This window comes from Elephas maximus, chromosome 14, assembly GCF_024166365.1.
Source record: "Elephas maximus indicus isolate mEleMax1 chromosome 14, mEleMax1 primary haplotype, whole genome shotgun sequence".
In the NCBI taxonomy this organism is placed as follows: domain Eukaryota; kingdom Metazoa; phylum Chordata; class Mammalia; order Proboscidea; family Elephantidae; genus Elephas; species Elephas maximus.
Window position 1 is genome coordinate 35,271,514 of NC_064832.1, and position 26,770 is coordinate 35,298,283.

Here is a 26,770-nt window from a genome sequence, read left to right on the forward strand (position 1 = left end):
TTACAAACCCAACAGGCTTTTGCAAATCCAAGACAGCATCTATGAAGAAAATGTTATCAGAAGCAAGTTCAATTCAACCACAATGAAGACGTCTACTAACTATACGATAAGCAATAAAAAAAGTGCAAGACAGAGGACACAAACATTTAAATAACCAGAAAGAAACGCATCATGTGAAGTGTCAAAGTTAATGTATGAACAAAGGACACGAATGTGAAAGGAAGAGCAATTACATTTGCACTTAGGAACCTGGTTAAAGCTTCCTGGACGCGCTGGTCCTTGAAGCCTGAACTAGATTTTAACAACTGGATGGAAAGGGAAGGACTCTGCTGGGCTGATGCAAAACCAGGGCAAAACAGAGAAATAAGTGCACAGAAGTCGCAGTATTCAAGACCTGGGCAAGGTATGTTGGTGTGTTTTATAAAAAAAAAACAAAACCAAACCCAGTGCCGTCGAGTAGATTCCAACTCACAGCGACCCTTTAGGATGGAGTAGAAATGCCCCACAGAGTTTCCAAGGAGAGCCTGGTGGATCTGAACTGCCGACCCTTTGGTTAGCAGCCGTAGCACTTAACCACTATGTCACTGGGAAATTTCTGTTCTTTCAGTTTTCTCTTTTCCCTCATTTCCCTCCTTTTCTTTCTTCTTAATTGGGGGCAAGTGTTCACATTTTCAGATATATATATACACGATGAGATCTGCGCAAAGGCAATTGGATTAATGAATCAGGGATTCACTGTAGAACTTTCAGTATTAAGTTTTACCTTAATAGGATGGCACTGAATTAAAGAAGCAGTGAAGGAGATGGAGAAGTCGATGTAGGTAGTATAGACCACCAGTCTTCAAAATGAGGGATATGTCCCAACATTACTGGCACAAATCAAAAAACAGAAAAATAACAAATGTTGGGGAGGCTGTGGGGAGACTGAAACTCTTACGTACTGTTGGTGGGATGTAAAATGGTACAACCATTTTGGAAAACAATATGGTGCTTCCTGAAAAAGCTAGAAATAGAAAATACTATATGATCCAGCAATCCCACTCCTAGGAATATATCCTACAAAAATAAGAGCCATCACATGAATAGACATATGCACATACATGTGAATAATGTTCACTGCAGCATTATTCACAAAGCAAAAAGATGAAAACAACCTAACTGCCCATCAACAGATGAGTGGATAAACAAACTATGGTACATACGTACAATGGAATACTCTGCAATGAGAAAGAACAATGATGAGTCTGCAAAACATCTCACAATATGGATGAATCTGGAGGACATTACACTGAGTGAAATAAGTCAATCACAAAAGGACAAATGCTGTATGAGACCACTATTATAAAAATTCATGATGCAAAATGTCACGAAAGGAGAGACTGAAAGGGCTGACTCAATGGGGGAGAGCAAGTGGGAGTACGGAGTAAGATGTATGTAAACTTATATGTGACAGACTGATTGGATTTGTAAGCGTTCACTTGAAGCTTAATAAAAGTTAATAAAAAAAAATTCATGAAAAGGTTTTCACACAGAAGAAACAATCTTTGATGGTTACGAGGGAGGGGAGGGTTGGGAAAGGAAAAACACTAACCAGACGATAGATAAGTGGTAACTTTGGTGAAGGACAAAGACAGTACACAATACTGGGAAGTGAGCACAATTTGTCCAAGGCAAGGTCATGGAAGCTTCATAGACACATCCAAATTCCCTGAGGGACTAAATTACTGGGCTGAGGGCTGTGGGGACCATGGTCTTAGGGAACACCTAACTCAACTAGCTTAACATAGTTTATAAAGAAAATATCCTACTTTTTGCCGAGTACCATCTGGGGTCTTAAAAGCTTGTGAGCAGCCATCTAAGATACTCCACTGGTCCCATCCCATATGTAGCAAGTGAAAATGAAGAAAACCAAAGACACAAGAGAAAGATTAGTCCAAAGTACTAACAGACCACAACTACCACAACTTCCACTAGACTGAGTTCAGTGGAACTAGACGGTGCCTGGCTACCACCACTGACTGCTCTGACTGGGATCACGATACAGGGTACTTGACAGAGTGGGAGAAAAATATAGAACAAAATTCTAACTTACAAAAAAAGATGAGACTTACTGGTAGGGCAGAGACTGGAGAAGCCCCGAGAGTATGGACCCCGGACACCCTTTTAGCTCAGTAATGAAGTCACTCCTGAGGTTCACCCTTCAGCCAAAGATTAAACAGACCCATAAAACAAAATGAGACTAAATGGGCACGCCAGCCCAGGGGCAAGGACAAGAAGGCAGGAAGGGAGAGGAAAGCTGTAAATGGGGGCCCCTGGATAATGGAGAACCCAAGGTTGAGAAGGAAAGGGTGCTGACACATTGTGGAGTTGGCAACCAATATCTGTATTTGTATTAATTGTGCAATGAAAAACTAATTTGCTCTGTAAACACTCATCTAACATACTATGAAAAAAAGGAGGGTATGTGTATCCCTGGAGGTTATATGGAGAAAATTTCATGGGGTATGAAGGCATGGATAATTTTAAGGCATTCAGCCCAAGTTCTCAACATCCTTTATGCAGCCTTTCTTAAAATTGATTTGCTGGACAAAGTGTCTCCTGAAGGTGCTTTCCCTTTCATTCCAGCCCCTATCCCACTTCTTGGCAAAGGAGACGTATACTACTCCTCCACTATAGAATATGGGCTAGGGGAGTTAAAGCCTCCAGGGCAACAAACAAAGGAATAACCTAAAATATTAAACTGTTACTCGTTGCTGCAGAGTTGATATCAACATAGTGGCCCTACGGGACAGGGCAGAACTGCCCTATGAGTGAAACTTTAGTCAAGAAACTAAAACCCAGGAAGGCTGTGCCTTTCTGAGTCTTAAACTTATTGATCTTAAGAGTGTGGTGCCCTTGACAAATGAGTTTGTTGGCTCCTGTTGGAATGTCCAAGAGTAGGACAATAGAAGAAAGGATAATTTTTGCTTAACAACCACATCTTTTCCAGACCCTGCTTACTGTGTCAAAGACTTTACTTAAGGGTAAAGAAGTGAAGAGAGCTCAGTGAAAGCAAAATAACAAGACACTGGTAAGAACGTTGAAGGTGGCCGCATCTTATTTCATCCAGAAGACAAACTCAGGGCACCTCCCGTCCCCCTCCTTACATTAGAATTCAGAAGCATCAAACGAATGATCATTAGCACATTTTTTTTTTAACAGAAAAATGAAGTCAGACTTTCTGACAGAACCTAAGTACGGTGGCTGATTTGAAAATGACAACTGGTTTTGTCAATTAGCAGACATCTTCCATAAATTGAATGTGCTCAGTCTGGAACTCCGAAGTTTTAACAGAATCTACAGAAGACATTATATTCGTGAATATGGATTTAAATTAGCGCTATTTCAACTTCCCTAATCCCTGCTCAATATATAATAAAGTACATAGTCATTTCATAAATCTTGATACAGTCTTTTAGAAGTAAATTAATTTGCAAGTTAAGTTCTTTCTTATTCTTTATTTTCAACAAAATTTAAAGAGATTAAAAAAAAAAAAATCACCAAATACTGCCAAGAAAAAATTGGCTTCAACACATATATAAATACATTTAGTAATGAATATAGTCCGTGGATGGCGCAAACGGTTAAGTGTTCGACTACTAACTGTAAGGCTGGTGGTTCAAACCCATCCAGAAACGCCCCGGGAGACAGGCCTGGTGATCTGCTTCCAAAAGGTCGCGCCCTTGAAAACCTTAGGAAGTGGTTCCAACCTGCACCCATGGGGTCACCATGATTAAGTTCCAAATTCAGACAAAACTGGGCTGCAACGATGGTCCTGCTTCTTTCAAGACCAGTAACCTTGGGCAAGTAATTTATGCCTCATTTTCCCAGCTGTGAAATAGTGGTAATAACAGTAATAATTTCAAAATATTTGGGTGGAGAAGGAGTGAAACAATATAATAAACAAAAGTATTTAGCATTACTCAATAAATGTTGTGTTAGATTTACTGAGTGTTTATTATATTATAATCCTCACAATATCTCTAAGTTAAATGTTATTATCCCTATTTTACAGATTTTGAAAGAGAGAGAGAGAGAGGAAGAGAAAGAAAGACAATAAACTGATGTGACCAATGTGGAAAAAAAAAAAAATCAAAGGAGGTCCTGAATGGGTTAACAGCAGAGAGATCACCGGCAATAATCTTTCTTAATAGATCACTATGAAGTTTAGGAAAATAATCCAGAAATTGTTTAAAGAACTGAATGCCATTACTATAACAAAATGTGTTCCAATCCCATCCATTTATTTATATAAGTAACATTTCTTAACTCTTACAACCATAAAAACAAACAAAGAGAGTACAATTGATGCTGAAACCCTGCCTCATTCTAGCAATAACACTCATCCAAAGCGCAGGAACTAGTTGGGGAAAATGTCTGTCGTTAGGAGTTAAATTTACTTGTTATGCTTAATAATCATTTATCAAAACTTGCAATATATTTATATTGTTTCGATCAAGTGAAATCACAACTCAATTCAGAACAAAAAGCATGTTAACATTGAAAGACTCAGACACAAGAAATAAAAAACGTCAATGTACAGGCGTATTTTTGTTCGATATAATCAAAAAAGACTCTCAAGCATAAAAGTAAATTCCATTAGGATAAAAAATCTGTAGCAGAAAGGAAATGAAAATCTGAATTCAAGGGGAAAAATGGATGAAATAAAGTTTCAGCTGTTAAAGAAGAGCTTCCTCCTGTACATTCTTTAAGGCATAATCTAAGAAAAGAAAGAACCCAACCCACTGCTGCTGAGTCGATTTCCACTCAGAGTGACTCTACAAGGACAGAGGAGAAATGCCCCATAGGGTCTCTAAAGCTGTAAATCTCTTCTGGAGCAGATTGCCGCATTTTTCTCCCACAGAACAACTGGTGGGTACAAAGCAACGACCTTTCAGTTAACAGTTGAGCAGTTTAACCACTGCGCCACCAGGGCTCCTTTAATGGATAATAAAAAACAAAAAAACCCACCTCATTGCCATTGAGTTGATCCTGACTCATGGCGACCCTATAGGACAGAGAAGACCTGCCCCATAGGGTTTCCAAGTTGCAGATGGTGAGTTTGAACTGCCAACCTTTTGGTTAGCAGCTGAGCTCTTAACCACTGTGCCACCAGGGCTCCTTAATAGATAACTGTAGATACCAAATTGTGATGGAATTTGGGTTCCATTTGAAACATGTAATAAAACCAAAAAACCTACTGCCATCAAGTTGATTTCGACTCATAGCGACCATATAGGACAGAATAGAACTGCCCCCATAGAGTTTCCAAGGAGTGCCTGGTGGATCTGAACTGCCGTCCTCTTGGTTAGCAGCTGTAGCACTTAACCACTATGCCACCAGGGTTTCCGAAACATGTAATAGAGTTATGTAATATGCTATAACTTTTCATCTTGGTAACTACTAAAAGCTTATGAAAATTTTGGATGTTAAGTTAAAAATGGGCATCATTTTTCAAATTTCTTTTAGGGGATGTCAAACAAAAACACTTGAAGACCACTGGCCTCCAATCCTGACTCACTGAAGAGAAATAGAGATTCCTGAGCCCCATTGCAGATTTAATGAATTAAATTAGCCAACTGTGGGTCTCAGAAACTGTGCTTTTGAAAGTCACCCAGGTTCTCAGCAGGCGATCCAACGAATGTGAGCCCCACTGTGTACGTCACATTTCTAGTAGTTTGCCAGTAAGAGAAGAGAGGGTGATAACACAAACAAGAGCTGGATTAGGGTTACTGTAATTTAGGATGGGGAACTAACAATGTCATATGAATATAATTATATATAAACGTACGAATGTAAAAAAGTTATAAAAACACGATCTTTTAGCATCATTTCCCCACATTTCTCTCTGCTTCAATATCTTTCCCTGCTAATGAGATTAATAATAACTCATTAATGAGATAATGATAATGAAGGCTGACAGGCTACAAGAGTTGGCAGGGGAAGGCTGAAAGGTTTAAGGAAGGGCTGGAGAAAACAAAGAACAAAGTTTGGAGGAGGCGAGTGGAGGTGTGAGAAAGAATGGGGTTGCAGAGGCCCCATGTTACTTAAAGCCACTACTGAGAAAAATGATTTATATTGATGAGTAAAACTGTACGAACACCAAATGTAACAAAGGAAATGAAAACAGAGAAAAAAAAAAAAAGGTGGCAGGTTTCAATTTATTGATCTCCTATCTTAGTAAATTAAATATCAATATAGACAGAAGAACATATTAAACCACAAGGCTGTTATATAGTCAATTGAAATAATCCAAGCGCTTCAATTTACCAGGACTAAAGAAATAAACATTTCTATCAGTTGTTTCAGGTGTATTACTTTTGGTCTGGTTCAGTATAATTTGCACACTGACAGACATGTGACCAAACAAGTTCTAGAACTCTAGAAAATATTACTACAAACATCTGGGAGCAGTCAATTCACTAAAAATCAGTAAACTGAAAACCATTTCATGTACAGATCAACTTGCAAAATAGCCATGTGCTGATTTACCAAATTTAATCATTTAGTAAAAATGTGTCCCCTTTTTTTTTTTTTTTTTAAAGATTTTATAAAACTTAGAGTTATTCATCTTGAATGGGATGGTTTTAACAACTTTTGAAAATTCATGCTAAGTTTCTAGTTGACTAGTTTTTATTTTTGTCTTCATACAAAAGTATTTTAAAGTGTTCAATTCATCAAAAGCTAAAGGTCATAGAGTAGCTTACTCTTAAGACTATAATAATACTTTGAAAAGTAAATCTCATCATAAACAAAATTTCAGCATAAGATCAGAACCCTAATATTTTTGATGCATATTAAAGTAAATTACAGATATCAATACAGGTCCCCTTAAATACTTCAACATGCATTTCATGAACTAGGGTTCAATATTTGATTACAATGTTTTTCTTTTCAGGAAAGTTTACATACAATGAAATACATAAATCTCAAGTGTACATTCACTGAATTTTGTAATCCAAACTCCTATCAGGATCGGGAACATTTTCATCACCTCAGAAAGCTCTGCAGGCCCGTTCCCGGGCAATCTTCGCATTCGCACTTCAGCAACCACCATTCTGATTTTTTTTTCCATCATAGATTCATTTGCCTGTCTTAGATCTTCATGTAAATGGAATCATACAGTATGTACCTGCTTCCATAGGCAAGCATAATGACTCTGAGATTCATCTATGTTGTTGTATTTGTTAATTTGTTCCTTTTTACTGCTGAATAACATTTCGTTACATACCACATATTGGTTTTTCATTCTCCTACTGAAGAATACTTGGGTTGTTTATGGTATTTAGTTATTATGAATACAGTTTTTATGAACACTCTTGTATAAATCTTTTTGGGGCAATTATGACTAAAGCTGTTAAAGTCACGTTCAAGTCTTTATGTGGAAATACGTTTTATGTTTTCACTTGTCTTAGGTAAATACCTAAGAGTGGAACTGTAGGGTCATAGTGTAGGTGTATGTTTTATTTTAAAAGCAATGCCAGTTTGAACACAGAATTACCATGACTCTAAAATTCTACTCCTATGTATATACCTAAAAGAGCTGAAAGCAAGGAAGCAAACAGATACTTGTACACTGATGTTCACTGCAGCACTATTCACAATAGCCAAAAGGTGGAAAAGACCAATTGTCCATCAACAGATGAATGGATAAATAAAATGTGGTATATCTATACAATGGAATATTATTCAGTCATCAAGAGGAATGAAGTTCTGATACATGCTAGGACACGGAGGCAACTTGAAACCCTTTACACTGAATAAAGTAAGTCAGACACAAAACCACAAATATTATATGATTCCTCTTATATGAAATATCTAGAATAGGCAAATCCATTGAGACAAAAGAAGATTAGTGGTTACCAGGGTCAGGTGGATGGGGGTGGGAAAGCATTGCTTAAGGGGTGCAGAGTTTCTGTTAAGGGCGATGAAAACATTTGGAAAAGAAGAGTGGCACAATGTGGTGAACATAAATAATGTCACTGAATTGTATATGTAAAAGTGGTTGAAATGGCCAATGTTTTATGTATTTTACCTTAATAAAAAAATGTGAATAAAAATACTTAGAATTGTTGCTAGGATTAAATGAGTTAGTACATGTAAACAGCTCAGGGTAGTGCCTGGAACATAGTAAGTACATGATATACATCACCTACTATTTCTGTTTTGTAAATTCAAAGCACAATTCAAATGTACAATATAATCTCTGTTGACCAGAAAAAGAAATTGTCAGTTTGGGAAATGGTCTAGCTTACTAATTTTCAGCCATTCTTCTTTTCTAACGTTAAGTCTTCACGGCTATGAACCTGCCTCTAAGTAGCACTTCATACTGCATCCACACATTTTGATGTGTTATGCTTTTTACTATCATTCAGGTCTACGTGTTTTCTAACTTCCATTATCATTTATTTTTTGGCACAAAATTTAAATTAAAAAAATTTCCATTTGCACAGGGCTTTTAAGTTATATTGACTCTGAATTTTAACTGAAATTCCTTGTGATGACAAAATATGTGAATTTTAACTGAAATTCCTTGTGATGAGAGAATATGTGCTGAATGACAGTGATTTTTTTATTTTTGTTGAGATGTGACTTTTGAACTCACCAGTTTTCATAAATGTTCCACCTGGGTCTAGTTTTCAGTGTCTAAAAACGTTTCATATATGTTTCAGTATTCCTGGTGTTATTATATCCAATAAACCAAGCTAACTGTATCCTTAATGTTTATGGGAACTTTTCACTACCTATTACATGGTGAACAAAAGATAATTTTCCTGAAAAACTAAACACCTCTCAGTGACCAGTGGGCTGTGATTTATTTTTTCAGTTAGAACATTCTCCAGTTTTTTCTAAAAGTAAGACAGAATATAACAGAATAATAACATGCCAAATGAACATGGACCTACTTAGTTTATGAACTTAGACTTAAAACCATTTTTTTCTCCTGTATTTAAATCTTAGATTTCTCCCGTATTTAAATCTTTACATTAAACATACTGAATCTGCTTGTAATTAAGAACTCATGAACTGAGGATCTCTCTGAGTTGTCAGGGCCCTGGCTTTCTGGTCAAACACTACCTATATCTAGTAATTAAACTCCTGATATATGACATAAAATAAAAATCGAAAACATTATGTGAAATGCATTTAAAAAAATCCTACCCAGCAGAGTGGAGTATTTTTCAGGACAGAGGTACAGAAAAAGACCAAGGTATAGAGACAGATATAAAACAAAAGAAAAACAAAAATGAGAGAAGAATTAAAAGATACAAAAATTAAAGGGTTATAGATTTTACTTCCTTACTTACATTGTATGAGGATACCTGCTCAGCCAATCTCTTATCCCTTCCAGACAATATATGTTCTTCATCCTTCTTACTGAATGACTTTCTTGCTTCTTGTGTTTCCTGAGGAATGAACACAGATAACATGTACTTACGAGTCAGAATTGACTTTATGGCACTGGGTTTTTGGGTGTTGATTGAACCATGAAGTTAAAGGAAATAAAAAAGGAACACATATTATTTTTATTTAGCTAGAGTAACTAGAGACTAAGTTAAACGAAGCTGCTTGAATCTTCTCCCATTAGAAATATTAATATACTTGATAAGGGATCTTTTTTTTTTTGATAAGGGATCAGTTAGTGTTCTGCTGTATGATTTTCATGACAAATAAAAACCCCATCTAACCAACAAACTAAAAAGAAATACCTATTTCTGGGACTCAGAGATGAGTTTGACACACACTGAAAAAAATGTAGGAGAAAAAATAAGGCTTAAAAAGAAATCCTATATTATCTATTGTCAAAATAGTAAAATTCATTCCATAGTAAAATCACTCTGGAGGGGAAAACAGATTTTAATTAGAAACAAGAAATAAAAGGTATATAGGTTGGAAATGAAGAAATAAAACTGTCTTTTTTATTCACAGAATAAAGTACAGGCAGAAAGCCCCCAAGTATCTACAAAAAAAATTCCTGCAACTAGTGAGTACAACAGTTGTAGGATATCAGGTCAATACACAAAACTGCTTTCCTACATACCAACAATGAACAACTGAAATTTAAAAAACAATACCATTTATATCAGCACACACATAAAAATGAAGTTCTTAAATATAAATTCAACAAATGTTAATTAGAAAGATCGTGAAATATTCTAGAGAATTTAGTCCCAACCAAGGATGCGCATGGCCCACATAAAAATGGTTGAAAACCATTGTTTTTAAAGCATATTTTTATACTACTGTTTGCTTATGGAACCTCTGGTGGCATAGTGGTTAAGCGCTACAGCTGCTAACCAAAAGGTCAGCAGTTTGAATTTACCAGGCACTCCCTGGAAACTCTATGGGGCAGTTCTACTCGTCCTATAGGATCGCTATGAGTCAGAATCGACTTGACGGCAGCTGGTTTGGTTTGGTTTTTGGTTATTATATGCTTAAGAAAACCAAGGAGGCCCTTATACAATTTTTATCTTGACTAAAATTTATTTATTGTATTTAATAAAGTACATAAAAAATAGAGGAATATTTCATTGCAGCATTATTCACAATAGCCAAAAGATAGAAACAATCCACATGTCCATTAACAGGTGGATAACCAAAATGCAGTACATACCCTTAGGGACCGAATTACTGGACTGAGGGCTGTGGGAAACATGGTCTCGGGGGAACAGTTCACTCAACTGGCATAAAATAGTTTATAAAGAAAATGTTCTACATTCTGCTTTGCTGAGCAGCATCTGGGGTCTTAAAAGCTTGTGTATGAGCAGCCCACCTAAGATACCCCACTGGGCTCACCCTACTCGGACAAAGGGAGAATGAAGAAAACTGAAGACACAAGGGAGAGATTAGTCCAAATGACTAATGGACCACAACTACCACAGCCTCCACTACACTGAGTCCAGCACAACGAGATGGTGCCCTACTACCCCTGACTGTTCTGATAGGGATCATAATAGAGGATCCTGGACAGAGCTGGAGAAAAGTACAGAATGAAATTCTAACTCACAAAAAAGACCAGACTTACTGGCCTGACAGAGACTGGAGAAACTCCGAGAGTATGGACCCCGGACACCGTTTTAGCTCAGTAATGAAGTCACTCCTGAGGTTCACTCTTCAGCCAAGATTAGACAGTCCCATAAAACAAAATGAGACTAAAGGGGCACAGCAACCCAGGGGCAAGGACTGGAAGGCAGGAGGGGACAGGAAAGCTGGTAATAGGGAACCCAAGGTTGAGAAGAGAGAGTGTTGACATATCGTGGGGTTGTTAACCAATGTCACAAAACAATAATAAGAAGCTAGTTTGTTCTGTAAACCTTCATCTAAAGTATAATAATAATAAAAAAGATAAGAAAAAGGCAAAATGCAGTACATATATACAGTGGAATATTATTCAGCCATAAAGAGAAAGGAAGTTCCGATATATGCTATGACATTGGATAAACCCTGAACTCATATGCTAAGTGAACTAAGACACAAAAGGACAAATATTGCATGATCCCACTTACATGAAATATCTAGACTAGGCAAATGCATAGAGGCTGAAAGTGGTTACTAGGGACTGGGAGCAGGGGAGTGGGAGTAGGGAATAACTGCCTAATAGGTATAGAGCTTCTGCTTGGGATGATGAAGAACATCTGGAAACAGTGATAACGATTGGGGGAAAATATATATATATATATACACACATAGGAATAGGTCATTTCTTATTTTCCATACAAATTTTTCCAGAAAGCAGATGCTTTTACTTGTATTAAGAATGGAGATTAAAAACCAGAACATTTAATGTTAAGACATAGTAGATCTGGACAAGGCTGAGAGGTGAAGACTAACAGGTCCTGCATTTGTGCATAACATTTCCTTTTCTAAAGAGCAATCACACTTCTCTCAGGCCATGAGGCTGTAAGTGGTATGGGAGATGTATGCTGACTACTTGAATATAAAAAAGAAAGGAGTAGAGAAAACCTATCAAGAAGGAAATCTAGCTAAGATCTTTTACAAAAATTAGTCAAACTTTAAGCTGGAACAAAGAGTAAAGACCCAGAAAAACAGACAGCTCTGTGATATTATATAGTTTGCGACATAAATATTAAGTCTGTACAAATAATCTTAAAGGCTGTTACAAAAACTGCAATACGTTATCTTTATAAAACACGAGCTAGGAGAGAGTTGACAGGCATCCCAACGTCAGCCTTTCAAGGTGTATGGCTCATTTCTACACCACGTCTTTATTGCCTCTTCTACCCTGTGGATGTTGGTTCACCTCACCCTTCTATTTATTACAGTTCTCAGATTTTCTTTAAACTTCAGATCAAAAGACAACTTATGATGTTGCCACATACGCAAGGCATGGTCCTAAAACGTGGAGACTTCAACATACCATCTACATTTTAAGAATAACTGTGTATTTCAGAATCAATTCTCCACTAAAATGAGAAGTCCTTAAAGAGCCCTTTCATTTTTCTATAACCTGCAACCATGTCTGGCTGAGTAGGTATTTAACTTATGGTTATAGAATCAGAATAGAAATCCTGATACATTCCAGGTGCTGACGGACAGGATAAACAGAGCTGGGGGTGGTGAATTAAGTACACAACTGTTTAGATCAGTGCTGATGAAGCTATAATCATAAGGTGACAATTTGTCAAGCCTTTAAGACATGAACAGGACATCTTAAGGGAATAAAAATCTTTGGAATAAGTTTAAGGAGTAGTGCTAGGAGCACTGGTTCAACTCCTAAAATACAATGGAATATTTCATAATGAACAGAAAGACTCAAGAGGAGAAAATCTAAAAATAATAAGAGGATGTCCTTCCCTGCCTACTGACATCTGGTTGATGTGCAGATTCCCAAGTTTAATGTATTAGTGAAGGTGCTTCTTATTATTTTGAGAGTTTCAATGTATCACTGAACTTGCTGGGTTAATCTGTAGCTTTGGTTCTTCCCAAGAAGAAATCTTGTGATTTTAAAATATCATGAGCCATTTTAAAAGATGATTCATGGAGACAGTGTAAAGACAAGAGAACATGCAGTTATAAAGGTCTAGAATGAAATATTTGTCCATCGTTTACCAGTTGTGAACCTAAAAAGTTGACCTCATAGAGATTAGTTTCTCCATCTACAAAATGGAGTCAATAAACCTACATCCCAGGGTATTCTTGAGATTTAAATGAGACAATTTACTGGCTAATAGCAAGCAATTAATGTCACTTTCCTTCCTCATAACTTTCCTTCAGAATCATAAATTTTTAAAAATACCCACTGCTACTGAGTTGACACAAATTCAGAGAGACCCTATAGGACAGAGTAGAACTGCCCCATAGAGTTTCCAAGGCTGTAAATCTTTACAGAAGCAGACTGCCACACCTTTCTCCCGCACAGCGACTGGCAGGTTCAAACCACCCGCCTTTCAGTTAAGCAGCCAAGCGCTTGACCACTGCGCCATCAGGGCTCCTCTGTTTTAAAACAGTACTATGAGTCAGAATTGACTCGACAGCACTGGGTTTGGTTTTTTCGTTTTTGGTACCCTTAAATACTTTTACCTCTTATCTTTTCAAAACAGAGTAAGCATGGACAGAAATAAATGAACAAACTAAACGTCTCACTTTAGCTTTCCTTTCTCTGTCAGCTGGAGTATCTGTCCAAATCGATCGATCTCCGGACTTGTCATCAGCTCTTCTCTTAAACGTTCTTGGCCCAAGACCAAAGTCTTTCATTTCTGGAGGAAGCTCAGTCATCCATGACTCCCTTGTAATAGGTTTAGGTGAATCCTTTAAGAAACATAAGAAGTTAAAAAAAAAGGTAGCATAGAAAGTATATCCATTAATACTGTATTGGGTTAGGATTTTAAAGGTAACAATTATAGAAAGGACTAATGTTCTTACAGCCTTGGCAACAATCAATGTTATCTTTTTAATACTGTGCTAATCTGAAAAATAACATTTCATATTTTTAAGCAGAATTCTTCATTCTACTGATGTTGACATCTTTTCAGATGCTTTTTAGCCCTTTGCACTTCCTCTTCTGTACAGCCCTTATGACCCCTGCACATTTTTCTACTGGGTTGGTTTTTTCTTACCCATCTGCAGGGACTCTTTGCTTTGGTGGTTATCAGTCCTTTGTCATATACGTTACAAATACTTTCATCTAATCTATAATTCTTTTGACTTCATGCTATCCTCTGCCATATAGAAATTTTTACATACACAAACTTGCCCATCTTTTTCTTTATAGCTTCTGGGCTGTAATTTTCTTTCGATAACATTCTACTGTGTTTAAGGGGAAAGTTTACACAGCAAATTTGATTCCCATATACAAATTACTTAGTGATATTGGTTACATTTTCACAATGTGCCATCATTCTGGTTGTACCATTACCAGTACTCTAGTCTCCCTGCCCCCTTATCTTCTCATCTTTGCTTTAGAACAATTTTTGACCATTTGATCCTTTATAGATGCTTTTTAAAAGGAGCTCATTACTCACGGGTAATATTCTTTATTAGCCAATCTGTTATTTTGCTAAAAGGTGACCTCAAGCGATAATTTTGGTTTAAGGTTTAACATATATTGGTTTTTTTTTTTTTTTAGTTGGTTTAAAAAAATTATTCATTCTACTGTTGCTGTTGCTGAGAATATACACAGAATAACATACATTAAATCAACAGCTTCTACACGTACAATTCAATGACACTGATTACATTCGGCAAGTTGTGCAAGGATTCTCATCCTCCTTTTCTGAGTTGTTCCTCCCTCATTAACATGAACGCACTGCCCCCTAAGGCTCCTACCTAATCCAGCTGCTGTTGTCACTTAGATTCCATGTAGACAGTTCTCAAAAGAGCACAATGTTTAAGGCAGACATTTTTTACTAGTTAAACTGAACTATTGTTTGGTTTTAAGAAGACTTCAGGGGATATTTTTGGTTTAAGGTAAAAGATTATCTCAGGGCAACAGTTCCTGGTAATTTTCTTTCAACATGTATATATATTTTAAAATTTATTCTTAAAATTCAGATTTTTAATCCATGTAGTCTGTCTCATCGAGTAAAGTACATTCAAAACTTACATCATCTCCTCTGGTCAGTTTTTCTTTCATTCTCTGGGCCCTTTTTTCAAACTCTGTCGTTACACTATAGTTAACTGGTCCTTTTGCAGGCATTGGTCCAACAATGTCCTCATCATCTTCACTGCTACTTGTTTCCTTTTAAAACAAGATATTACCTTTAAATTAAAAGCAGAGTTACAAGTTATAGAATATGATCCTAAATTACTCAAAATTTAACTTAAATTGATTACCAATAGGTAATAAAACAAAAAAGCAAACAACGCATTGCTGGTTAATCACTGACACAAAACCTTTGCCTTGCCTTCCAAAGCACGCCGAGAAAGGCAAAACCAACTTGAGAAATGACTTGCACCCAATAACTCAAGTGCATACATAGTACAGAGATGACAAATACATAGTGTGCGACTGTCACATCTCCTCTGTGTCCACAGTTGTTACGTTAGCTGCCGTCAAGTCAGCCCCAGCCTCATGGCAATCCCAGTAGATCTCATCAAATTATCTTAGTTCTCTTCCTGATGGACATAGGTGTGCACTCAGAATTCTCCTCAACGTAATAGTCCAGGTATCTACCACCAATTTGTCAGAGTTGACACGAGTTAAAAACTGTTTTTATTCCTGGCACATACAAAGCTCTCAGGAATAAGATGTACACAGTAAGGCATTCTTGGAAGCTGTATCAGCCTTCGTGATTCAGTATCGTCTACTGAAATAGAAATGTGCAAGAAATCATGAAATCCTGACCCAAGTGAGTCCTCACCTACCACCCCAAAAATGTAACAGTATTGTTATAAGCAAATTTAATTTGTTCCTATTAAATCATTCTGATAAAGGGTTTTTGTGTATGATTCTGTGTGCAATGCTATATACACTAAATTTAAAGGCAGTTCTTATCCTCAAGGAGAAGACACATTAATAACAGTGACATATTTGTCTTCCAGCTCTGATTGGCAGCTTCTTCCTATTGGTTCTCATACTACCAGGATCAGGAGTTCATTTGTATTGCTTTCATTTTCCTGCCATTCTATAACTTTCTGTAGTATCTTCTCTGAACCCTCACAGCAACTGCCACTTGCATAAATAATGTGACAGTTCTAAGTTGTCTTCTGGCTTACTCGAAACCACATACACATGATGGACTTTGGCATACAATGCCTTATTTGATCCTTATAACAAACCTGTGAATTGGACATTATTATTCCTGTTTTCCTTTGGAGGAAACCTAGACTTAGAAAAGTATACTTAGAAAGACTGAGCAACTACCTGAAAGGTCGGTGGTTCAGACTCACCCAGAGGCACCTCAGCAGACAGACCTGGCAATCTGCTTCTGAAAGGTCACAGCCCTGAAAACTCTATGGAGCAATTCTACTGTGCACACATGGAGTTGCCACATGTCACAATTAACTGGACAACAACTAAGAACAACAAATAGACACAAATAGTCGGTGAAATAAACTGATCAGATATGAAAGATATAATAAACTTAAAAGTATAAGAAATATATTAATATTAGGGTTTAAGAGGATGAAATAAGCTAATGGTATTTTTACTTTCATCTAATAACAGATGGTTTTATGAAGGTAAAATTTCAGCACACCTTGGTAGGATGATGTCTGAAATTTTTATAAATAAGGATGACTTAAGATGTTGGGAGACAGAAACTAAATAGGGAAATGGAAAAGCAAACAGAAAACTAGGCCCAACAAACCAAACTGAAAATGACAAGCTAGAATATAGGTATCAAATTCTAGGTTTTAAATCATTTTAGTGTCCTAGATATTTCTTTAAAAAAAAAAAAAATCCCCCCCCCCCATCCCATATACAATGGAAATTAAGTACCCTACTAGTTTACAGTTTGGGCTGCAGAGTTAGAACTAGTTTCAAGCCTTCCATTTGCCACTGTATTACCACTGTGTCCACAGGCATGATTCTCAGCCTTGGTTTCCCTTGTCTTTTAACTGGGAATTATTACAGCTCCAACCAATAATTCCTGTATTACTAAGAGAACCCTACAATTTGTTCACCCTCTTTGAAGCCATGCCCTTCTAAGGACACTGCGGACTGTAACTAACTCCTGGGAAAGAATGTTGGTAATTCTAAACCAATCACTTTGATCTCATTCTTCTTGCCCAACTGGTGGCTTAGATGTGGCCATGTGATGCAATTTTGGTCAAAGAGACATGAAGGGTGGTCTACAGGAAATCTGCCAGAAAGGTTCTCTTTGCTCTACAAAAGGGGCACAGGATAGGGACCGTTCTCCTTCCCGTATCTGAGAAATGTGGCAGCCTTCTTGGTGTAATGAAGGGAGCCAGTCTAAGAGGACAAATGAACATGCAGTAGGTGACAGAGCAGAAAGGTGAGAAGAACCTGAGCCCTTGGTGATGTCACTAGGCTGCTGAATTAACCAACCCTGAAATGACCACACCTCCAAACCTCTTGTTATGTGTATTAAAAATAGCTCCCTTATTTGAGAATAAAGAGTATGTGTCACTAAGGGTACTACATAAACAACCCATTTGCTAACTAAGTAGGTTAAGACAAAGTTCTCCTTTGAGCTGGATCCTCCATTATTTGCAGCTGAAAGCATCCTAGCTGATAAACCACCTCCTAGAACCATGTGGATTAGTTTATGCAGGTAAGGTACTTTGCAGTGTCTAGCTTGTGGTAAGTGCTCAACAAATGTTAGCCATTAGTATTATTGTGCATGTTTTAATTTGTGGGTATATGTTGTGAATGAGATTAAGAGAAACCCCTCTTTGAGAAAGAAAAGTATGAAAACAAAAATAGAAGTGTCTTTTGAAAAGGATTAGTCAAAAGGGAAAACATGAAGCAACCAATTCAGAACCAAGAGCACCTCAAACAGACATACCACGGTGTAACCCCTGTCCCATCCTCACCCCCAACCTTTAGTTGAGAGAAGCTAGAGAATACAGAAAATGTACTACCCAGAGAATTATACAAACAACCTATTTACTAACTAAGTAGATTAAGACAAAGTTCCCAGCATGAATAAAGTTGAATTTTGCTACATCTTTTAAATTTTTTCTCAACTTTTTATTTTGAAAAATTCAAAACCTCTAGAAAAGCACTAAGACCAGTACAATGAATACCCATGTACTTTTACCAAAAAAAAATTTTTTTACCACATTTCCATTCCTTCTCTCTGTTTCTCCTTTTGAAACTGGGCTGCAGATAGCATGACGAGGCCCTAGGCTGACGCAAGCTTCCTTGCCATTTTTCCAGGACAGTGGGCCAACATTTTTGACTACTCCTTTTACAGACACAGCAGTATTCTGAGGCTGTTGGTTTCATGCAGGGGGCTCAATTCAATCTCTTCTGCTGTGAGCAAGCCTGAAGTTATAGCTCCTGTCCCTAGTCCCAACCCTCTAGGGCTTACAGCTGGGTTCTCTAAAACTACCATGGTCCCCTGCTATGTCAACTTGTCTTACTGCTCTGGCTTTGAATTCTCTCACTGTTATAAGTACCTGTAGATATCTCTTTCTTTCTTCTGAGCTTAGCTGTGTACTAACTTTGTTGCTATTTTATTTTCCCCCAGCACTACTCCTTTGTGTTACGTGGCAGAGAAAGCCTAGCCTGACACTGTCTTCCATATGGCTAGAAATCCTCCTTTCGGTAATCAATTTTAATATTTTAACAATGTTGTTAAAAAGGATTTCTCATATTCTGCCAAAATTCTTCAGTTACTTTCATAGTTTACTATAAGTTGAACACCTACTATTCTGATTTAATCCTTAAAACAATCTTATGAGGCAAGTATAACCCACCTGCACATTACCAGTAATGAAACTAAGCTCTTAATATAAGGTGACTTGCCCAGGACTCAAAGCTTGGTGTGGCTCTTGCCTATCTCTTGGGCCTTATCTCTCATAATTCTCCTCCTTGTTCTATCTGTTGTACCACACTGGACTTCTTTAACTCTAAGTTTCTTCAAATAATCTTAACTTTGCCTTCAAATAAGCTCTTTGCACTCTTTGGAATAATCTTCCCTGCTCTCCTTACTGAACTATCTCCAATGCATCAATCTTCCATGCAGACATCATTTTCTCAGAGGTAAAGACTTTTTCTTATTTTTTTTCAGTTTAGATTCCCCTGTCATGGTTCCATTATACTTTGTCTCCCCTTTTGTATCACTGATCACATTAGAAATTATTTAATATCTGTATTCACTATGTTGTAAGTATGATAAGGGCAGGGATGGTGTCTGACTCATTCATTCATTCAACAAACACTTTTGAATGTCCACTATGTACAAGGCACTGGGGACATAGCAGACAAAAATCTCTGATCCCATGTAGTCACATGCTAGTGGGGAGAGGTCAACAATAAACAAAAAGCGTAAAATAAGTAGTATGTTAAAAACCAAAAACCAAACCTGTCACTGTTGGGTTGATTCTGAATTATAGTAACCCTATAGGACAAAGTAGAACTGCCCCATGGCGCTTCCAAGGAGCCCCTGGTGGATTCCAACTGGCAACCTTTTGGTTGGCAGCTGTAACTCTTAACCACTAAGCCACCAGAGTTAGAGGGTGATAAATGGTAAGGAAAAAATTAAAAGACAAAAGGGGATAGGAGTAAAGGGAAGAGAAGCCAGCAATTTTAGATCAGGAAGTCAGAGATGGCCTCAGGAAGAAGGTAAAGTTCCAGCAAAAAACGAGAGGTGGTCTGGGAAGCAAGCCATTTAGCTATTTGGGGAACAGCAGCTGAAACAGAATGACCAGCAGGGGGAGCATGCTCAGTGGTAGGAGACTGCCCAGTATATGAGAAGAAGGTCAGTGGGGTTAGGTCAAAAAGTCAGAGGTAAATCCAAGTGCTAACCGAGGCCAGCTCGTACAGGGTCTTGTTTGGCTTTTGCTCACAAAGAGGAGCAGCGATGTGACGATTTTGAGTGTTAGGGTAGCGTGACCTAACTTAGTCTTACTAGCCGCTATGTTAGCAACATGCAGTAGAGCAGCAAGGACTGAAGCATGGAGACCAATAAAACAAGTGAAATATGAGAGTGAGCATACTTGTTTTATGGGTGGAGCCCTGGTAGCATAGTGGTTAAGAGCTCAACTGCTAACAAAAAGGTCAGCAGTTTGAATCCGCCAGCTGCTCCTTGGAAGCCCTATGGGGCAGTTCTACACTATCCTCTAGAGTTGCTATCCGTCAGAATAGACTTGATGGCAACTTGTTGTTGCTGCTGTTGTTATGACCAGTGTAGTAACAGAAGTGGCTGGATTCTGGGTGTCTTTTGAAGTAGGATTTGTTGACACATTCATTTCTGTGACTATGTACCTACACACAGTAGGTCCTCTATAAAAATTTGCTGCAAGAATGAATAAATAATGCTGAAGTTCACTACCTTAACCACTGCATTATGTTTCCTTTCAATATCAGCCTCAGTGTATCTGCCGAATTCTCAGTGGAGAATTCCGGAGTCTTTTCACTATATGAATTCATACACGAGAAGATGCTGACAGAATGCACAGGTGATTTAAAGTCCCAAGAACTAGCTTTGATCCTCGGTTTGGGTAAGTACAAGCTGTGTGATCTGGGGTAAATTACCCAATTTCTCTAGTCTTTAGCATCTGTGAGATGCAGATATCTATTTCATGACACTGTGAATAAGATAAAAATAAAATCCATGCATGTGGAAATGCATTACAAATTACAAAGTATTCTACGAATCTCAGCTCATACCAGGCTTCTAATAAGAAATATAGCCTTCAGACTTAGCTCCAAAATCGCCTGGCCTACTCTTCCATAAAATCACTTATCCACCTGTGTATGAGTTACGTACAGTTACCAGAGCTGGGTAGGAGAGTAGTTAATTTCAGGATAAAGACCACTACTAAAAAGCTCTTCAGCTCTCTTTCCTCCAGGTCAAATCACAAAAATTCTTTAAACTTTTTCTCATGTTTTATTTTCTAACGCTTTAAAGTCTTCCTTCAAAAACAAGAAGCATATTCTCGAAAGCTAGAAATAGAAATACCATATGATCCAGCAATCCCACTCCTAGGAATATATTCTAGAGAAATGAGTCGTCACATGGACAGACATATGCACACCCATGTTCACTGCAGCATTGTTCACAATAGCAAAAAGACAGAAACAACCTAGATGCCCATCAACAGATGAATGGATAAACTGTGATACATACATACAACGGAGTATTACACAACGATAATGAACAATGAATCTGTGAAGCATCTTATAACATGGATGAACCTGGAGGGCATTACACTGAGTGAAATAAGTTAATCACAAAAGGACAAATATTGCATGAGACCACTACTATAAAAACTCATGAAAAGGTTTATATATAAAAAGAAACAATCTTTGATGGTTACGAGGGAGGGGAGGGCTGGGGAAGGAAAAACACTTAATAGACAATAGATAAGTGGAAACTTTGGTGAAGGGTAAGACAGTACACAATACTGAGGGAGCCAGTATAACCTGTATATGGAAAGGTCATGGTAGCTCCATAGATGCATCCAAACTCCCTAAGGGACTGAATTACTGGGCTGAGAGGGCATGATCTCAGGGAATATCTAGCTCAATTGGCGTTAACACAGTTTTTAAAGAATATGTTCTACATTCTTTGTTGGTTGAGTAGCATTTGGGGTCTTAAAAGCCTGTAAGCAGCCATCTAGGATACTCCACTGGTCTCATCCCTTCGAGAGTAAGAAAGAATGAAGAAAACTAAAGACACAAGGGAAAGATTAGTCCAAAGGACTAATGGACCACATCTACCATGGCCTCCACCAGACTGAGTCCAGTACGGCTAGATGGTACCTGGCTACCACTGACTGCTCCGACAGCGATCACAACAGAGGGTCCCGGACAGAGCTAGAGGAAAACGTAGAACAAAACTCTAACTGAAAAAGTAAGAACAGACTTGCTGGCCTGACAGAGACTCGAGAAACCCTGAGAGTATGGCCCCCTTTCAGCTCAGTAAAGAAGTCACTCCTGAGGTTCACCCCTCAGCCAAAGATTGAACAGGCCCATGGAACAAAGGGCCTAAAGGACTAAAGTGGTGTACCAGCCCTGGGCACGGACTGGAAGACAGGAGGGAACAGGAAAGCTGGTAATAGGGAACCCAGGGTTGAGAAGGGAGAGTGCTGACATGTCGTGGGGTTGTTAACCAATGTCATAGAACAATGTATATACCATTTGATGAGAAACTAGTTTGGTTCGTAAACCTTCATCTGAAGTACAATAAAAAACAAAACAAGAAGCATAAAACCAAATCCGCTGCTGTCGAGTTGATGCCTACTCATAGCAGCCCTATGGGACAAAGAACTGCCTCACAGGGTTTCTAGGAGTGACTGGTGGATTCGAACTGCTGACCTTTTGATTAGCAGCCAGAGCTCTCAACCACTGTGTCACCAGGGCTCCAAAGTCTACAGCAGAGGATGGTTTCGATCCAACAACCTCTGGGTTATGGGCCCAGCTGGTCCAGAGAGTAGTTAATTTAGGTGTAAACACTATTATTAAAAGGTTCTTCAGCTCTCTCTCCTCCAGGTCAAATCGCAAAAACTCCTTAAACTTTCTCTCATATTTTATTTTCTAATGCTTTGAAATCTTTCTTCAAAAACGAGAAGCATATGTAGATAGATAACACCCTGTCAAAACGTAACTGCCTTGTTATTTTTCTAACGGATCTTAAGTTTGTGACAGTGTTCGATTTCATCTACTTATGCTACGATCTTAAATTAATCTGAATACAATGTTTTCCATTACAGTTCAGTCAAATGATTGTAGTTATTACCACATAAAGTCTTAAGTTTGTTACATCTTATTCTTTAAACTAAAGTTCACAAACCTTAGAGTTGAAATATGATACCTGTTGTCCTGGAGCATCTCTGCCTTTGTCACTTTTCTGTGTAGATTTAATAAAACCAGGTGGTAATGCAGGACCTATTATTGGTCTAAAAAAGAAAATTTACCTTTATCATTCTCCCTGACTTAAAAACAGTTTTCTGAATAAAAGCTCACAAAAATAAAAGCCAGATAGTAATAAATGTTGAAAATGAGACTTTTATTTAGTACATCATTTTATTAGTATTACCGAGCATTTTTTACTAGTATTACCTGTATTTTTCCCCTAAAACCAAAAACCAAACCTGTTGCCATTGAGTCGATTTCAACTCATAGCAACCCTATAGGACAGAGTAGAACTGCCCCACAGGGTTTCCAAGGAGCAGCTGGTGAATTCGAACTGCTGAACTTTTGGTGGGCAGCTGAGCTCTTAACCACTGGGCCACAAGGGTTCTGGGGTTAAAGTTATTTGCACATAAAGTCTTAAAGTATAGTAATGCAACCATGCCATGCTATGACTATATGAAAGGCTTCTGACCCCAATATGTGTTACCAGCTGTTTATTTCACACATATATAGTCTATCGTTGACAAAATATAATTCTCAAGAAAGAAACTGCTATACATATAACTAATGTGTTTTCTTAAAAGTAATGTTATATCCCAGAGATCAGAAAGCTTTCGGTAAAAAGCCAAAAAGTAAATCTTAGGCTTTGAGGGTCATATATGGGGCTCTGTGGCATATCTGACTTTGTTTTTTCAAACGACATTTTAAAAATGTAAAAATCATTCTTAGCTGGGGGCCACAAGAAAGCAGTGGACTGCTGATCCCTGTTATATCTAAAAGGGACAAAGTGACATGAAGCTTAGGAGATGCGACATGTGATTATTAACTTTGACATAAAATGAATAACAAGCTTTTCCACTTGTTCTTGCATATTGGTCTATAGCGTTATGAACTACAAACAATTTGGTGTGGAATTTCATATTCCATACTTCAAAGTATTTTAAATCAGAGAAGAATCGACATTTAGTATATGTTTATTCTGTGCCAGATACCATATGAAGACACACCCATGCTCGTATGCACATATATAAACATGAAACCTCAAGAATCACAAAAATTCTGTAAGGCAGGTATTGTTATCCTATTTTAACCCATTGCTGTCAAGTCAATTTCGACCACAGTGACCCTACAGGACAGAGTAGAACTGCCTCCATATGGTTTTCTAGGCTGTAATCTTTACAGAAGCAGGCTGCCACATCTTCCTCCCACAGAGTGGCTGGTGGGTTCAGCCTTTCGGTTAGCAGCCAAGTGCTTAACCAGTGCACCACCAGGGCTCTTCGTTATCCTATTTCACAGATGATGAATTTGAGGTTCAGAGAAGTTAGTCAAATTTGTCTAATTTAGCAGATTTGTTTTGTTTATCAATAAAAAATTAAGGAAGTCTGTGAATTAGAAGTGCGAATATCAGGATTCTGGCCCCAGCTCTACCACTATGTATACAATCTCCAGTAAGTCTCTGGGCTTGTTTCCTTATCTGTTTTTAAAAAGCGGGGAGAGGGATAGTGTTCTGCCTAGTCTACCACCAAACACTTTCTTGAGTATCAAGTAAGACATGTGGAAGTTTTATGGTAAACTATGTAAATAATTAGTTTTACTATAAATGACCTATTTCAAATGTTATATAAATATATTAATTAAAAAAGCTTCAGATAACTTTTTAATAGATTAACAGACATTAGTGGAAATATTTAGAGAAGAGTAGCCTGAAATATTACACATTTACTACCTTGGAGGAGACTCATCCTGCTTTTTAAATCCAGGAGGAAGAGCTGGTCCAAAAAATCCATCATCGTCATCATCGTCATCATCCTGATTTCTCCTCTGTTTTCTAGAAACACAGTAGTGTAACTTTAGGCAGCTATGGCAAAACATTTTGCGCAAAGAGAAATTTTAATTTTTAAAGGGAGTATTAACCTCAACCAGTTGGATAAACACTTGAAACAAATAAACTAATCTTGCCAAATAAGAAAAGTGAACACCACAATGGTTCCTACAATAGCATTTTCCTAGAATTTATTTTTGGCCTAACGATATAGTGGTTACTAATAAGTCAATTTCCTATACTTTCAGTGGTATTAAAAATTCTGCTCAATGAAGTTCTGAATAGTCTACTTGCTAGATATTTTTGAGTAAAAGTTTATGACTTTGACTTTTAGATTAATTTAAGGAGGCATTTTAAGTTGCTATTTCTGCCTCAAAAGCTTTAAAATGCATCAAAAACCTAGCTACCCAGTAAGAAACACACACTTGACTTCTTCTTCACATTGGTCTATGGGGAGGGGAAAAAAAAAAACCTTGCTGTCGAGTCAATTCCGACTCATAGGGTTTCCGAGGTGTGGCTGGTGGATTTCAACTGCTGACCTTTTGGTTAATAGTCAAGCTCTTAAATACTGCACCACCAGGCTAGATTAGAAAAGAAATCCAATCTGCAAAAGAGGAGGAAGGAGAGTCAGGAACAGGAGGAGGAAATGGAATGTGTAGCTAACTGCCTCCATGAAAAACTGCCTCCTTTGCAAAACAGAATTTAAAATTTTCACGGAAGCTAGCCTTTCTGGAGCCATGGAGGCTGGATAAACCTCCAAAACTACTGCCTTGAGATGGTCTTTAAACTTTAAATCAAAAATACCCCCAGCAATTTTCTTCAAACCAAATGATAGATTAGCTTAGCTAGTAAAGAATGTTTCCCTTGAGCACTGTGCTCTTTTAAGATCTATTTATATGAATCAAACCGACAGTAGCAACTCAAAAGATTAGATAGGAAATGCGGGGGCAATGAGTGTATGTTAATGGGAGAAGAACAACTCAGGAAAGGAGGGTAAGAATGGTTGCACAACTTGAAGAGGATAATCAGTGTCATTAATTGTACATGTAGGAACGGTTGAACTGGTGTATGTTCTGCTGTGTATATTCTCAACAACAACAAATTAAATAAATAAATAAAAACAAATTCAGTCTTAGAAGAAAATCTTTCATTTACTTAACCAAAAAACATGTTGTTATTAGGTGCTGTTCAGTCGGTTCCAACTCATAGTGACCTTATGTAGAACAAGATGAAACACTGCCTGGTCCTCACAATTGTTGCTATGTTTGAACCCACTGTTGCACCACTGTGTCAATCCATCTTATTGAGGATATTCCTCTTTTTCACTGATTCTCTACCTTACCAAGCATAATGTCCTTCTCCAGGGACTGGTCCCTCCTGAGAACATGTCCAAAGTATGTGAGACAAAGTCTCACCATCCTGGCTTCCAAGGAGCATTCTAGCTGTACTTCCTTCAAGACATACCCATTTGTTCTTCTGGCAGTCCAAGGCATATTCGATATTCTTCTCCAACACCATAATTCAAAGGCATCAATTCTTCAGTCTTCCTTACTCATTGTGCAGCTTGCACATGCATGAGGTGATTGAAAGTACCACGGCTTGGGTCAGGTATACCTTAGTCCTCAAAGTGACCCCCTAGCCTTTTAACACTTTAAGAAAGTGTCCTGCAGCAGATGAAGTAGCAAAAACGCATTTTCTTTAGTGTTTTAATATTAGAGAGAATGTATTTTCTCATTCTTTTTAGTATAGCTGTATAAGCTGTGATTAATTTCTATTCCTTGGAAACTGGTGCGGAATCTGTTAAAAATACAGCTGAGCAGCCTGTTCCACTCTTAAAACATAACAAACACCCTAATACCTCACAACATGTTTTCCTCTATCTAAAATAGGTGATTGAGAGCTTGACGTGACTAACACCATAATGATGCTCTAAGTAATCACTAAACATTTTTTTATTACAC

General features: G+C 37.7%; 1 protein-coding gene across 2 annotated transcripts in view; it reads right to left on the reverse strand.

Annotated features, from left to right (window-relative positions):
- Positions 1 to 26,770, reverse strand: part of GPALPP1 (GPALPP motifs containing 1) — a 36,873-nt gene that overhangs the window by 4,137 nt on the left and 5,966 nt on the right. Inside the window, exons 3-7 of one of the 2 annotated variants that reach the window (XM_049853099.1) lie at positions 24,714 to 24,815; positions 22,947 to 23,031; positions 15,104 to 15,238; positions 13,645 to 13,809; positions 9,348 to 9,446 (exon numbers count right to left, since the gene is read on the reverse strand). In XM_049853099.1, coding sequence (XP_049709056.1) covers positions 9,348 to 9,446; positions 13,645 to 13,809; positions 15,104 to 15,238; positions 22,947 to 23,031; positions 24,714 to 24,815 — 586 coding nt within the window. Of the gene's footprint in view, positions 1 to 9,347; positions 9,447 to 13,644; positions 13,810 to 15,103; positions 15,239 to 22,925; positions 23,032 to 24,713; positions 24,816 to 26,770 lie in introns of both variants that reach the window. The other variant, XM_049853098.1, reaches the window with a different exon arrangement.